The sequence below is a fragment of the Oratosquilla oratoria genome, chromosome 18 (assembly GCF_046742065.1).
Source record: "Oratosquilla oratoria isolate Oo_2021 chromosome 18, ASM4674206v1, whole genome shotgun sequence".
NCBI classification, from domain to species: domain Eukaryota; kingdom Metazoa; phylum Arthropoda; class Malacostraca; order Stomatopoda; family Squillidae; genus Oratosquilla; species Oratosquilla oratoria.
In genome coordinates this window covers 48,144,032-48,156,695 of record NC_134794.1, presented here as the reverse complement: position 1 = coordinate 48,156,695, position 12,664 = coordinate 48,144,032, and the positions used below count along the sequence as shown (strand labels likewise).

Here is a 12,664-nt window from a genome sequence, read left to right as displayed (position 1 = left end):
AATTCATTCAGTTCTCAGGCAAATTATATTCGTCCATTTTAGCAACTTAAATGGCTTCTTGACGAGTCTCGTGGGCTTCATGTTTATCAGTGGTATCCACCACTTCTTTCTTTGTTTCTTCTCTTTTTGTGGCCTACTTTCCTTTTTACTTCCTTCTTGTAAGCCACGTTTGGTATTGTTCACTGGGGCCTGAGGGTTCTGTTTCATCTCGCGCTCCTCGAGTTTCCTTAAGATTTGTGGCGGAAAGAGCTTGGGATCGGGCGGCTCGAGCTCCTTCCCGTCCTCGGAGAGGCCAAAACCCTTCAGCCAAGGGTGGGCCAAGATGCCGTGGAGGCTGGGCCGCTCCCATGGGTTCATGGCAAAGCACTTTGTCATCAGGTCGCGGCACTGACGGGGAAGGTCTTCGGGGAAAGGCGGGCGACCCTTTTCGATCTCGCTCTCGTCGTAGAACGGGTCGTCATGGCACACCAGGTAATACAGGAGTGTCCCGAGACTCCATACTGTCGCCGGGACGTGCAGGAACTCTCCGTCGACGATGAACTCTGGTGGCCAGTAAAGCGTTGTTCCGCCAGTGTCTGTTCCCATGTAACCTGTAATCGTCTCCCCGCATCCAAAGTCGATCAACTTGATTTTAAGCTCCCCTGAGCCTGGATCCTCGTAAAGCAAGACGTTCTCTGGTTTGATGTCCTTATGAGAAACGCCTGCGTTTAGACATCTTTGGACTGTCCTTACAATATCACAAAAGAGCCTTTTGATCTGTGGAATGGGGAGTTTACCGCACTTTTCCATATAATCGTATATCGAAGTCCCTTTGGGCATAAGTTCCATGGCCATGTAAAAGTTGCCGTCTGTAACGAAGCATTCGTAAAGCTCGATAACCCCAGGAACGGTTTGGACCTTGTGCAGGAGAGAGGCTTCCATGGGCACTCTCGTCCCTTCGCGCCACCCCCAGGTGTCGACGCTGGAGAGGGGGACTTTCTTCATCGCGACCTGGGTGCCTCTGGCGAGGTCCTTCGCCAGGTAAACACACCCGTAGCCGCCCTCGCCGAGAGGTTCCTGCACCTCAAATCGGGCCCTCAATTTGGTGTACTCGCTTTTGTTCATCCCTCCCTAAATGTCTTCGACCCTGGAGGTCGATGCGACCGATCACGTGACCCGAGGTCGTATCCCACATTGGGTCACTCAGCGCGCTCGTGGTTACGTTCTTCGGTGGGTACGGAACGCAAATTCCTGGCCAAACCGAAAGTATCTGTTAATGTAATCGTTGGTGTATTTATGTGTAGGAAGAAATCTTTTTAGTATTTCTTCGTTGATAATTACTACTATTCCGTCTAAACTGTGCGCATGTGCGCGCGCACATATGTTTTACAACTAGCGCACATAAAGAAAAAATGTGCACACACAAAGTTTTCAAATTATATCAAAATCCATTCAATAAAAAAGTTCCACCCAAACATCAACTTATAAATTCTCTAAAAATATGGTAACTTGCCAACCGTCAAACCAATAATTGTTTCTCTCTCTCTCTCTCTCTCTCTCTCTCTCTCTCTCTCTCTCTCTCTCTCTCTCTCTTCTAACTCTAGCGCTTCCATTGCAAAGGAAACGACTTTGCCGCCATGGGTGCGCGCGTACTTTTCGGAGAAGGCAAAGTTTGCGCACAAGCTAATTTCTGCTCACTCTCGCAGAAAAAAAAATATTTGATACTTCAATGTATCCAACTTCTCGGTGGTGATTTTGCCCCCAAAGGATAGAATCGCTGGTTATTTCCGGCGAAGAACAATGTTTACGATGTTTCTGTTGCAAAAAAAAGCGTATACGAACACACACGAGCGCGCGCGCGCACACACACCACACACACACGCCACACACACACACACACACACACACACACACACACACACACACACACACACACACACACACACACACACACACACACACACACACACACACACACACACACACACACACACACACACACACACACACACACACACACACACACACACACACACACACACACATGCACATATACACACATACGAATACACACACACACACAAACATATATACACAAACGTACAAACATACACACACATACGAATACACACACAACATATAGACACACATATGAATATACACATACGAATACACACACATACGCATATACACATACGAATACACACACACACACACACACACACACACACACAACAGATACACATACGAATACACACACAACACATACACACACACACACACACACACACACACACACACGCAACACATACACATACGAATACACACACAACACATACACACACATACGAATACACACACACACACACACGAACACACACACACACACACACGAACACACACACACAACACATACACACACATACGAATACACACACACACACACGAACACACACACACAACACATACACACACATACGAATACACACATACACACACACACGAACATACACACACAAACAGAATGGTGGTGAGAATTTCCCACCAGACGTTGTTAAAGTGCCTCAGACTCCGTAACCTTGGCCCTTTGTGTCTGTGTGGCCGGACATTACTAATAGCAACACGCTCAGACGCCCATGGATGTCCTAACGGTGGTATTCCTAAAAAAAAAAAAAATATATATATATAATATATATATATATATATATATATATGTATATAAATAAATCCTTGGAAGGGAAAGATTTATATAAGGAAGGATTTTTTCAAGAATACCACCGTAAGATTCTTACGGTGTTATTCAGAAAGAATTTTTGTAAGAATGCCACCGTAAGCTCCTACGGTGGTATTCTTAAAAAAATATTTCCTTACCTAAATCTTTCCCATCCAAGGATTTATATAAAAGTTATATAAGATTTATATAAGGAAAGATTTTTTTAAGAATACCACCGAATGATCCTTACGGTGGTATTCTTTAAAAAAAAATCCTTATGTAAGTCTTTCCCTTTCAAGGATTTATATAAGATTTATGTGAGGAAAGATTTTTTTTTTTAAGAATACCATCTAAAACTCTTCCCACCAGTGTCTGAAGGGGAAGAAAAGAAAGGGGAGACGGGAGAAAAAAAGGGGGACAGAACAGGGGGAGAATAAAAAAAGGGTGAGAGAATGAAAAGGAGAGAGGGAAAAAGAGTATTTTGGGGGAGAGGGGGAGGAGGGAAGGGGAGATAGACGAGGTGGGGTGAGAGAGATATAAGGAGGTCTGGCATGCACCGGCGTATAGTCTTCCAGTTTCTTGATGGAGCAGTGATATGATTATGTATATGCCTCTGGAGGCTGATGTCTGGTGGTTGTTGAGGAAGAGAGTATTTATGTGAGATGTAGTTATTTGAGTTTTGTTTTTATGTTTCTTGGCGTCTGTGGGTGTTGTGATGTGTGGTGCGTCTGCTGCGTTTGTGGACGTTGCGGCAAGTGTTTGTGCGCCTTTCCTGTCAAGGCGATCCTTGACTTTGAGGATTTTCATTTCATGGTGTAAATGGTTTGTAGCTGTTGTATTAGCGCAGCCTCTCATTGGCTTTAGGGTTTTGTTTTGTATGGTCAGAAGGGTGTTATTGTGCGTCTTAACGAGATTAGGGTCCCATGTGGGGCTTGCATAATTCATCACTGAACGTATGCAACGTTTGTATACTGAAATATTAGTTTTTGTCCAAATGTTGTTTCTGCAATTGTTTTATTTTTTTTATGTGTTGCTTGAATGACATGGATGTATCATATCTTACACCAAGAATCCTGGGTGTATGTGTGTGTGTGGTACGAGTGTTATATAGAGGCGTGGTATATATTTACTGTTACTCTAGAGTTGTTTCCAGGTCGCTCCGACGAATGACCGACGCTCGTCACCGCCTCCATTAATGTCAATCATTCACTCAACAGCTGTAGTTTCTGTTATCTTCAAATTATCCAGATCATAACACATCGAAAAAATGTGTCTTTGATATTTTTCTGAAGATCTGAACATTTTCGGCAGTCTTGACATGGGCTGACAAGTTATTATAAAGTCGTGGTGTACATTTTTCAAAGGTTCTAAGACCAAGTTGCAAATTGTACCTTTGTTCTGCTATCCAATTGGTGAAAAGTGTGGCTGTAGATTTGGTTGGGGCTATTTTGAGTCTATTTGTATTGAGCCAGGTGTTGAGTGTATCAAGATATGGCTGTAGTATTTCTGCAGCTTTTTCTACATTACGGTGTACATATGTCATCTGCGTAAGAAGAATTTTGTATTTCTGAGGTGTCGGGTGTGAGTATATTGTGCACATATAGTTTAAAGAGTGTAGGGGATAGAACTGAGCCCTGTGGTACTCCGTTCTTAAGTTTCTGGTGTGCGATGATTGGTCAGACATTTCTACCTGCCAAATCATTGGCCAGCCATCTTTTATTATTATTGTGCATGTCAATGTTATATGTTTTATTCGTGAGATTGCGACGTGGGATGGCATCGAAAGCTTTACTGATGGCTAGTGGTAGGAGAAGAGCTTGTGGAGGCTCATCTAAAACGATGCCATCTAAAACTCTTCGTGTGAGGCTTATCTGAAGAGTGTGGAGTATAGTGGTAAAAAATGTGGTGTGGTTCAGTGAGGGAGGTATGTGGTGTGACGAGTTGTAGTATGAGGCGTTTACGACTTTGGAGGAAGTGCAGAGAAATGTGATTATGCAGTGTGATGCTGAACTGTTGGGTTTGTGAACGGTGGTGGTTTTTCTATGTTTCCGGATGTCAGGTATAATGTGTGAATAGCTATGTGGTTCAATGTGTTTTAGGTGGATGTTACTTGTATTGTCAGGTCCACAGGCGGATGAGAGCTTAAGGCTATATATTTTATGTTTCATCTGACTGTCTATGAAGGGTGTGTAGCCTGGTCTGTGGAGAAGTCTTTTTTACGTCAGTCGTCTGGGGGGGGGAGGTGGTTTGTGCAAAATTATTATGAGAGTGTTTGCTTGTTGACTGTTGTTGTAGTCATTGCTGTGCGAGAGCGTGTTGTATTACTGTTGGATAGTGTAATCCTGCCGAATGTCTTTTTTTTTTTTCGTGATTAAGTGTGCTGACAAATGTTTGCCAATTTTGTGTTTTTTTCATGTATTTTGTTTTTAATCTCGGTTTTCAGTGCTACTATGTTCTAAGGGATAGGTATGGGAGTATTGTGTTTAAGTGTATCATGTTATCTGATGAGGCCTTGAATTTCTGGTGTGAAGTTGGGGTTGTATGGTTTTCTCTTGCCTCTACGGATGTATTTTTTGCCTGCGTTTTGTAATGATTGTATTGAAAGCGTGTACGGCAGCATCTTCTGTGATCGGTGTACTGTTATGTGTCTCAAACAGCTGATCTGTCCCTTCAGTAAAAGCTTCCCAGTTAGCTCTCTTGTAATTGGTGTACGTGTGTCTGTGACCAACTGTGGTGCATCGCAGTAACGTGCACAGACATTGCAAGGGGCAGGTGCTTTGGGCTGGAAATTGGGCACTTCACTCTTTTGTATTATGAGTGTGTGTGTGTGTGTGTGTGTGTGTGTGTGTGTGTGTGTGTGTGTGTGTGTGTGTGTGTGTGTGTGTGTGTGTGTGTGTGTGTGTGTGTGTAAAATCTATGCAACACAATTTTCCACATTATAATTTCTGAATGGTAGGAAAATGGAAAGCCTGTGAGAAATAATTTTTCATTCATTTTTATATATTTTTGTGAAGGGCACTTTTGGGGCACAGGGTAATGGGGCAGGTGCTCGGGCACCCCCAGCACCCTCTTCTGCACGGGCCTGGTGGTCAGATCTGAGGGCTCTGACTACTTTCCTTGAAGTTGTTGGGGTTAGGCAGGGGGAACAGGTGATGTCAGGAGAGAAGGAAGTGTAGAGAGCTGAGGAATATGTGTGTGATTATGGGTGTTGTTCATGATGGTCAGTAAGTAAAGTTGTGTTTGTGGATCAAACCCTCTGTCTAGGTCGAGGTTGTTGACATACCAGGCTGACGACTTTGCGTTGAAATCACCACCCAGGATAAGGTTAGGGATGGTGGCAATTTGCTTAAGGTTAGGTCTAAAGGTGTTTGGAACTGCGGGGGATGATTGAGGGGGTGTATATGCCAACTGTTATCATTGTTGATTTTGTAATGGTAGCATAGAATATTCTTTGTTGTACATACGTATTGGTAATATTGTTTATTTTTTATTATTGTGAAATATGTCATTATTATATTATATTATACATTATTGTGAGAACCAATTGTTCATTTGAGCGTGTATGTTTTCCCGCCAAGTCGAAGCTTGTGAGAATCAACACCGTGTGAGATCGAAACCTTTATTGGAACGACGTTTCGCTTGCAACAACTTTTTCAAGTACACTGTACTTGAAAAAGCTGTAACAAGCGAAACGTCGTTCCAATAAAGGTTTCGATCTCACACGGTGTTGATTCTCAGTCTTGTCGGCTTTTGCCTTTGTGTTTCAAGTCGAAGCTTGGTCACGTCGCTTAGCGTCAGTCTTGATTCTGCTTACAAAGCAACCGCACGCTCGTTTTTGTAGTGCTTGTATCTAATACAATATTTTCCATTATTGCATTATTTGACTGTTTCAATGGCCACCCCGATACAATTTATCTGTTCGGATTTGGATTGACTGGGTTTCAGTGGTGTTGTATGTTGTAGAGAGGAGGGTTTTGGTAGTGGGACTTGTGTCCACGAAGCAGATGGACTGATGGATCAGGGTGATGGGTCCACAGCTGTTGCGTCGGTCCGGTCGTGTGGGTGTTTTTTTGGGAGTCTCTTAGTTTTGTTTCTTCTATGATAGCAACGTGTATGTTGGGTTGTTTGAAGAAGTGTTCAAGTTCTTTTTTGTATTGATATCAATGTTATGTTGTAAGATATGATGTGTGTTCCATATGTGTTGTAGGTTACTGTACGGGATTGGGGTACTGGTGGGGAAGGGTTAGGATCTAGGTCAGTAGAAGGAAGAAGAGTTTTTGAGGAGGAGGGCGGGGGAAAGGGGATGTCAAGGCTGGGGGTGTGGGTAAAGGTACAGGTACTGGGTGGGATGATGGGAGTGAATTTATGGGTGGACAAATAAAATAGCTACAGGTGTTTGTGTATTGTTTTGTGTCAACAAGTGTTGTGCAAGTGCCTTCCTCAAGTACTGTTAACAGTACTGCTGGTACTAATACTGCCTGTGCTAGTACTATTATTCATACCAATGATAGCATTATTGTATTATTCATACCAATAATGGTAATGGGAGAGGAAAAAGGAAGAGGTGTAAAAAAATGAGGTATGAAGAGCTCTGAAAATTATAAGAGCTGACAAGGCACGAATTAGATGGGTGTCATCCTGAGTGTCTGAAGAAAGAAGCATACTGGATTGGCTAGTGAGGTTGTTTAATGTGTGTCTAGGGGAGAGGAGAGTGCCAGAGGACTGGAGGAGTGCCTGTATAATTCTTCTTTACAAAGGGAAAATGGGACAAATGTGATTGTAGTAGTTTTAGCGCAATTAGTTTGCTGAGTATAGTTGGAAAGGCTTACAGGAAGGTTTACATCGAGAGGATTTGGAGAGGAACAGAGTAATTGCTGATGAGCAGTGTGGGTTAAGGAAAGGTAGAGGTTACATGGATCAGGTATTTGTGGTAAGGCAGATCTGTGAGGCTTTGGCAAAAGGTAAGGACGTTTTTTGGGTGTTTCCTGGATTTGGAGAAGGCTTATGACAGGGCAGACAGGAAGGCACTGTGGGAGGTATTGCAGATATATAAGATTGGGGGAAAGCTGTTAAGGAGATTCAAGAGTTTTTATAAGAGAAGTACAGCCTATGTTAGGATTGGAAATGGTGAGTGGTTTGAGGTGAAGATGGGGTTGTATTAGGCCGCTTTCACACGAACGTTTCCGTACGCGCGTTCGGTTGCGCCGCGTTTTAACTTTCGATGGAGTTCAATGGGACCTTTCACACGACGCGTTTTGCGGTCCTATTGAACTCCACCCCAACGCGCGTACGGAAACGCTCGTGTGAAAGGGGCTTTAGGGTTATGTCATGTGACAATAGTTGTTCATTGTGTACATGGCTGGGGTGGTATGGGAGGTAAATGGGTGGGTAATGGTCTGGGGATTGGCAATGGTTAGAGGTAGAGAAGTGGTAAGTGAGCCAGTTGTTGTTAGTGGACAACACTGTGTTTGTGGCACGGTTAGAGGAGGGATTCTACAACACAGTTATCTCGAATTATGACAAAAGAAACAATATAGATTTAATATATCTAGACTTTGCAAAAGCTTTTGATACCGTCCCACACGAAAGACTACTTACTAAATTAGCTTTACACGGAATAAGTGGTAGCCTATTAGGTTAGACTAGTAATTGGTTGAATGGTCGAAAACAGAGTTGTTTTAAATGGAAAAACTTCTGGATGGAAAAATGTTACAAGTGGAGTTCCTCGGGGTTCCGTTCTTGGGCCACTTCTATTCATAGTATATATAAATTATATAGACCATGGACTAAAATCTACTGTTTCCAAATTTGCTGATGATACAAAACTGTGCGGAGTGGCAAATGATCACTCAAACCAATTAGATATTCAAGAAGATTTAGACAAATTACAGCAATGGTCTGAAAAGTGGCTAATAAAATTTAACACAAGTAAATGGAAGGTAATGCACATAGGTAAAAATAACAGTAAGTACGATTACAAGTTATTTGGAAATTCGTTAACAAAAGTGGATAGTGAAAAAGATCTCGGCGTAATTATCAGTAACGACCTCAAATCATCCAAGCAGTGTATTTCAGCCTCTGAGAAAGCAAACAAGATTCTAGGACTGATTGCGCGATCTTTTGATTTCAAAAGTCCATCACTCATTAACAAGCTATATAAATCGTTAGTTCGTCCACATTTGGAATATGCTGTTTCCGTATGGTCACCGAATCTCATTAAAGACATTGACAGACTGGAAAAAGTACAAAGCGAGCCACAAAACCGAATCCAAATATAAAAAATAAATCATACGAAAATCGACTAAAACATATGAATCTGTTTTCCCTAAAAAAGCGTAGACTCGGAAGCGACTTGATACAGGTCTTTAAGATTTTAAAGGGAATTGACATCAAAAGTGACCAAATTTTCACATTGAATGAGAACCAGACAAGAAACAATGGTCTCAAACTGTGCGGAAATAGATTCAATTTGAAAGTAGGTAGAAACAACTTTGCCAACCGTGTAGTTAATGAATGGAATAAACTTCCTGCACAGGTAGTGCAATGTAGTTCAGTTCGAAGCTTTAAGAATCATTTAGATAAACACCTAAGCAAGATGCTGTAATGATTATAATTGATTTTATATTATTTGTTTTTGTTTTGTTATCATTTGTCTGTCCGATTTTCATTTATTATTAGTTATGTCAATTTATTATTATTTACTATTTACTTGTTTGTTTATTATTTAAATATACCTATGCATTTATGTATTTCATTTGTTATTTACATTATTATAGTTTTTATTTATTATTTTATTATTAGTGATTTTTTCGCATCCGACCTAGATATGGACCTAAAGGTCTCCTGTCGGCATGCTCCGCCTTTGTAATCCTTTGTAAGGCAGTTAGTGGAGTTTGAGAAGGTATGTCATGGGAGAAAGTTGAAGGTAAATGTGGGTAAATGTAAGGTGATTAGATGTACAAGGGGAGAGGATGGCAGAGTTGTAAGTACGTCTCAAAGGAGAAAGTTTGGAGTATGTGGACATTTTTAAAGTATTTGGGGCTGCATGGGGCAGGAAATGGAGGAGTGGGAGTGGAGGCAAACTGTACTGTAGATAGTGAGAATCAAGTAAACATCTTGGGGGATTGCAAAGTGTCATGAGAAATAGGCATCAAGGAATGTATGCAAAGAGATTATATGAAGGGTAATCATGGCTGTATGGGGCAGAAAGTTGGAGTTTAAGAGATTCAGAAAGGAGATGATTAATCCCCTCCATATGATAACACCTACATAGGCATCATGAGGCGTGAGTGCATGTATAAGGATGGCTGCGTCCGCTTATTATATTTATTTTGTTGTTGTAGCTAAGTGACCCCCATATTCTGTGAATTAGCTTGATCATATTTTCTATGGTTACTATTATTCAGTGATAGAGATCGAGTAATACATCTGTAACTTTATATTTTATAACACGAGTATTGATGTATCATCAGGTCATCGTACATCAGGCAACTACTGCTGCCCGCGAGAATTTAACTAGTATTGAAGAGGTTAAATGAGCCGAGACAAAGTGTAAGAAGTACGGTAGAGGTTACAAGGTCAGATAGGTGAGGAGAGCAGGGGTGAAAAGTGAGATGGTAGATAGAGTTGATGGGGATTATTGGGATGGTTTGGACACATGGAAAGAACAAGTAAAGAAAGATTAGCAAAAGAGGTGTGGAAACTAGAGGCGGATGGAGTGAACTTGAGGGGAAGACTGAGGATGAGATGGATGGATGGGGTGAAAGGGGCTTTGGGGAAGAGGGGAATGTCTGTTAATCAAGAAAAGGATACAAAAAGGGATAGAGGTTAGTGGGGGATGGTTGTGTATAGATATTTTGACACAGCTCAAAGTGATTTCTCCTTGTCTCCTCTATTTTCCACAAGAGGGAATGGGGAGGGGGGGGGTCACCCTGTAAGTGAAGTGGTCCTACTGTGGGTGTGCTACATCTTGCTGCATTGCTTCAAATCTGGCCAGAGGCCAGGAGACAGGGATGACCCTTCATCTACAAGGACCTAAGATAAGAGGGATACAAGGATGGTGGAGGGCAGTGGGTGCATGCCTTTGAAATGACCATCTTCCGTGTAAAGGGGAAGAAGCCAATGTTATATAGATTAATAGAATAGAATAATAGCACAAGTACCTGTTGATCTAGTATTATTACCTTGGGAACATAGTGGGTATTATGCCTCGCCTTTAGTTATCATTTGCTGCTAATAGTTTTCTTTCCACACACCTACATCCATGTACATTTGAAGACCCAATTATTTGAGTTCTGGAGTCCTCCCAGACTCTTATGTTTTACTGTACTAAAGTATTTATCTATTTGTTCATTTGTTTTCTATTCTGTTAACCCATACAGCTGGCATCATCCAATTTATTTATTTATTTATTTATTTATCTTTTTTTGCATATTTGTCTGAAGATAACATAAATGAAGGTATAGCATAAAAAAGTACTCACAGTTGAATATGTTTTGCATCCACGACCACTGCCAGCATGAGATCATTAATACAGTAGGCGAGTTGATTGGGTAAGGTGGTAAATTTAGCACATTCTTTCCTTCTCATTCATGTTTTCCATGCACAAGATTTAGGCCATACCCATAAATATTATACATGTATATACCATCATTATTTATATACCTCTTGAATGTCATGTAATATATATATATATATATATATATGTAAGTTAAGAGAAACTGCATTAAAACCACCAAAACTTTACCCCAAAACATGAAAACAATGTGTTGCCAGTCCCCCAGCACTCTGCAGTGTTACAATATTACAAAAGGGTGTGGAGGGGAGTTCTAGTCGACCTATGACAGCAAAAATAAGTAGTGTAGAGTGGGACATTTATAACTATAATTCTATATAACTGGGTTCGCAAAGGCTCCAACCACTGTGTACAATTCCCAAGTCTTGTGGGGATGTATGTAAACCACACAGCTCACGTGACCCAGTTTGTTAGAAAGCAGCTGCTATGGCAACTAATGCAAAATTAAATTAACACCATTGATGCTCAAGCTAGTTAAATCTTGCAGTATCAAATTAGTGCCATTGACGCTGTACAGGTTAAGCTAATTCCTTATCAAAACAAGGACAAACTGGAGAAACATAGAAATACTTACCTTGTACTTGGTTGAATACTTATTTCTTTTATTCCCATGTAGAAAGGCATTTTTGGATGTGCAAGATCTTCAAAATGCAAACACAAAAGAGCTTGACCATTATATATATATACATATATAAACATATGGCTATAGGAAGAGATATGAAAGCTGATAAGGCATCTGGGTCAAATGGGTGTCAAAGGAATGTCTAATGAAGGAACAGTTATAACGGATTGGTTAGTGAAGTTGTTTAATGTGTGCCTACAAGAGGGGAATGTAGTAGGGGGCTGAAGTGCATGTATAGTTCTACTATACAAAGGAAAGAGGAAAATATGGATGTGCTAGCTTTCAAGGAATCAGTCTGTTAAGTGTAACTGGAAAGATATGGGTGTTGAGATTACAAGGTGGACAGAGTAATTGAGGGAGAACAGTATGGGTTTAGGGAAGAGGGTGCATGGATTTAATTTTCATAGTAAGGCATATATGTGAGTTCTTGGCAAAATGTAGGGGAGTCTGTTGGGCTTTTATGGTTTTGGAAAGGCTTTATGATGCTCAACAGTTCTTCCACCAAATACCCCCTCTGTTCCTCTCCTAATCTTCTCAATTAAAATCACATATGCCTTATATATATATATATATATATATATATGTTATATATGGGTATGTGATAGAAGAAAGCTAAAGATAAATGTGGGTAAAAGTAAGGTGATGAGATGTACAAGGGGTGAAAGTGGCAGTAGACTGGAAGTGAGCATTAAGGGAGAGCGACTGGAGGAAGTGGATAGTTTTAGATACTTGGGTGCAAATGTGGCAGGAAAAGGTGGAGTGAAAGTGGAGGTAG

General features: G+C 41.1%; 1 protein-coding gene across 1 annotated transcript in view; it reads right to left on the bottom strand.

Annotated features, from left to right (window-relative positions):
* LOC143034861 (serine/threonine-protein kinase pim-3-like) overlaps positions 1–1,104 on the bottom strand; it is a 1,345-nt gene extending 241 nt beyond the window's left edge. The window contains exon 1 of the mRNA XM_076201205.1: positions 138–1,104. Coding sequence (XP_076057320.1) covers positions 138–1,104 — 967 coding nt within the window. The remainder of the gene's footprint in view (positions 1–137) is intronic.
* Between the last annotated feature and the right edge of the window lie 11,560 nt (positions 1,105–12,664).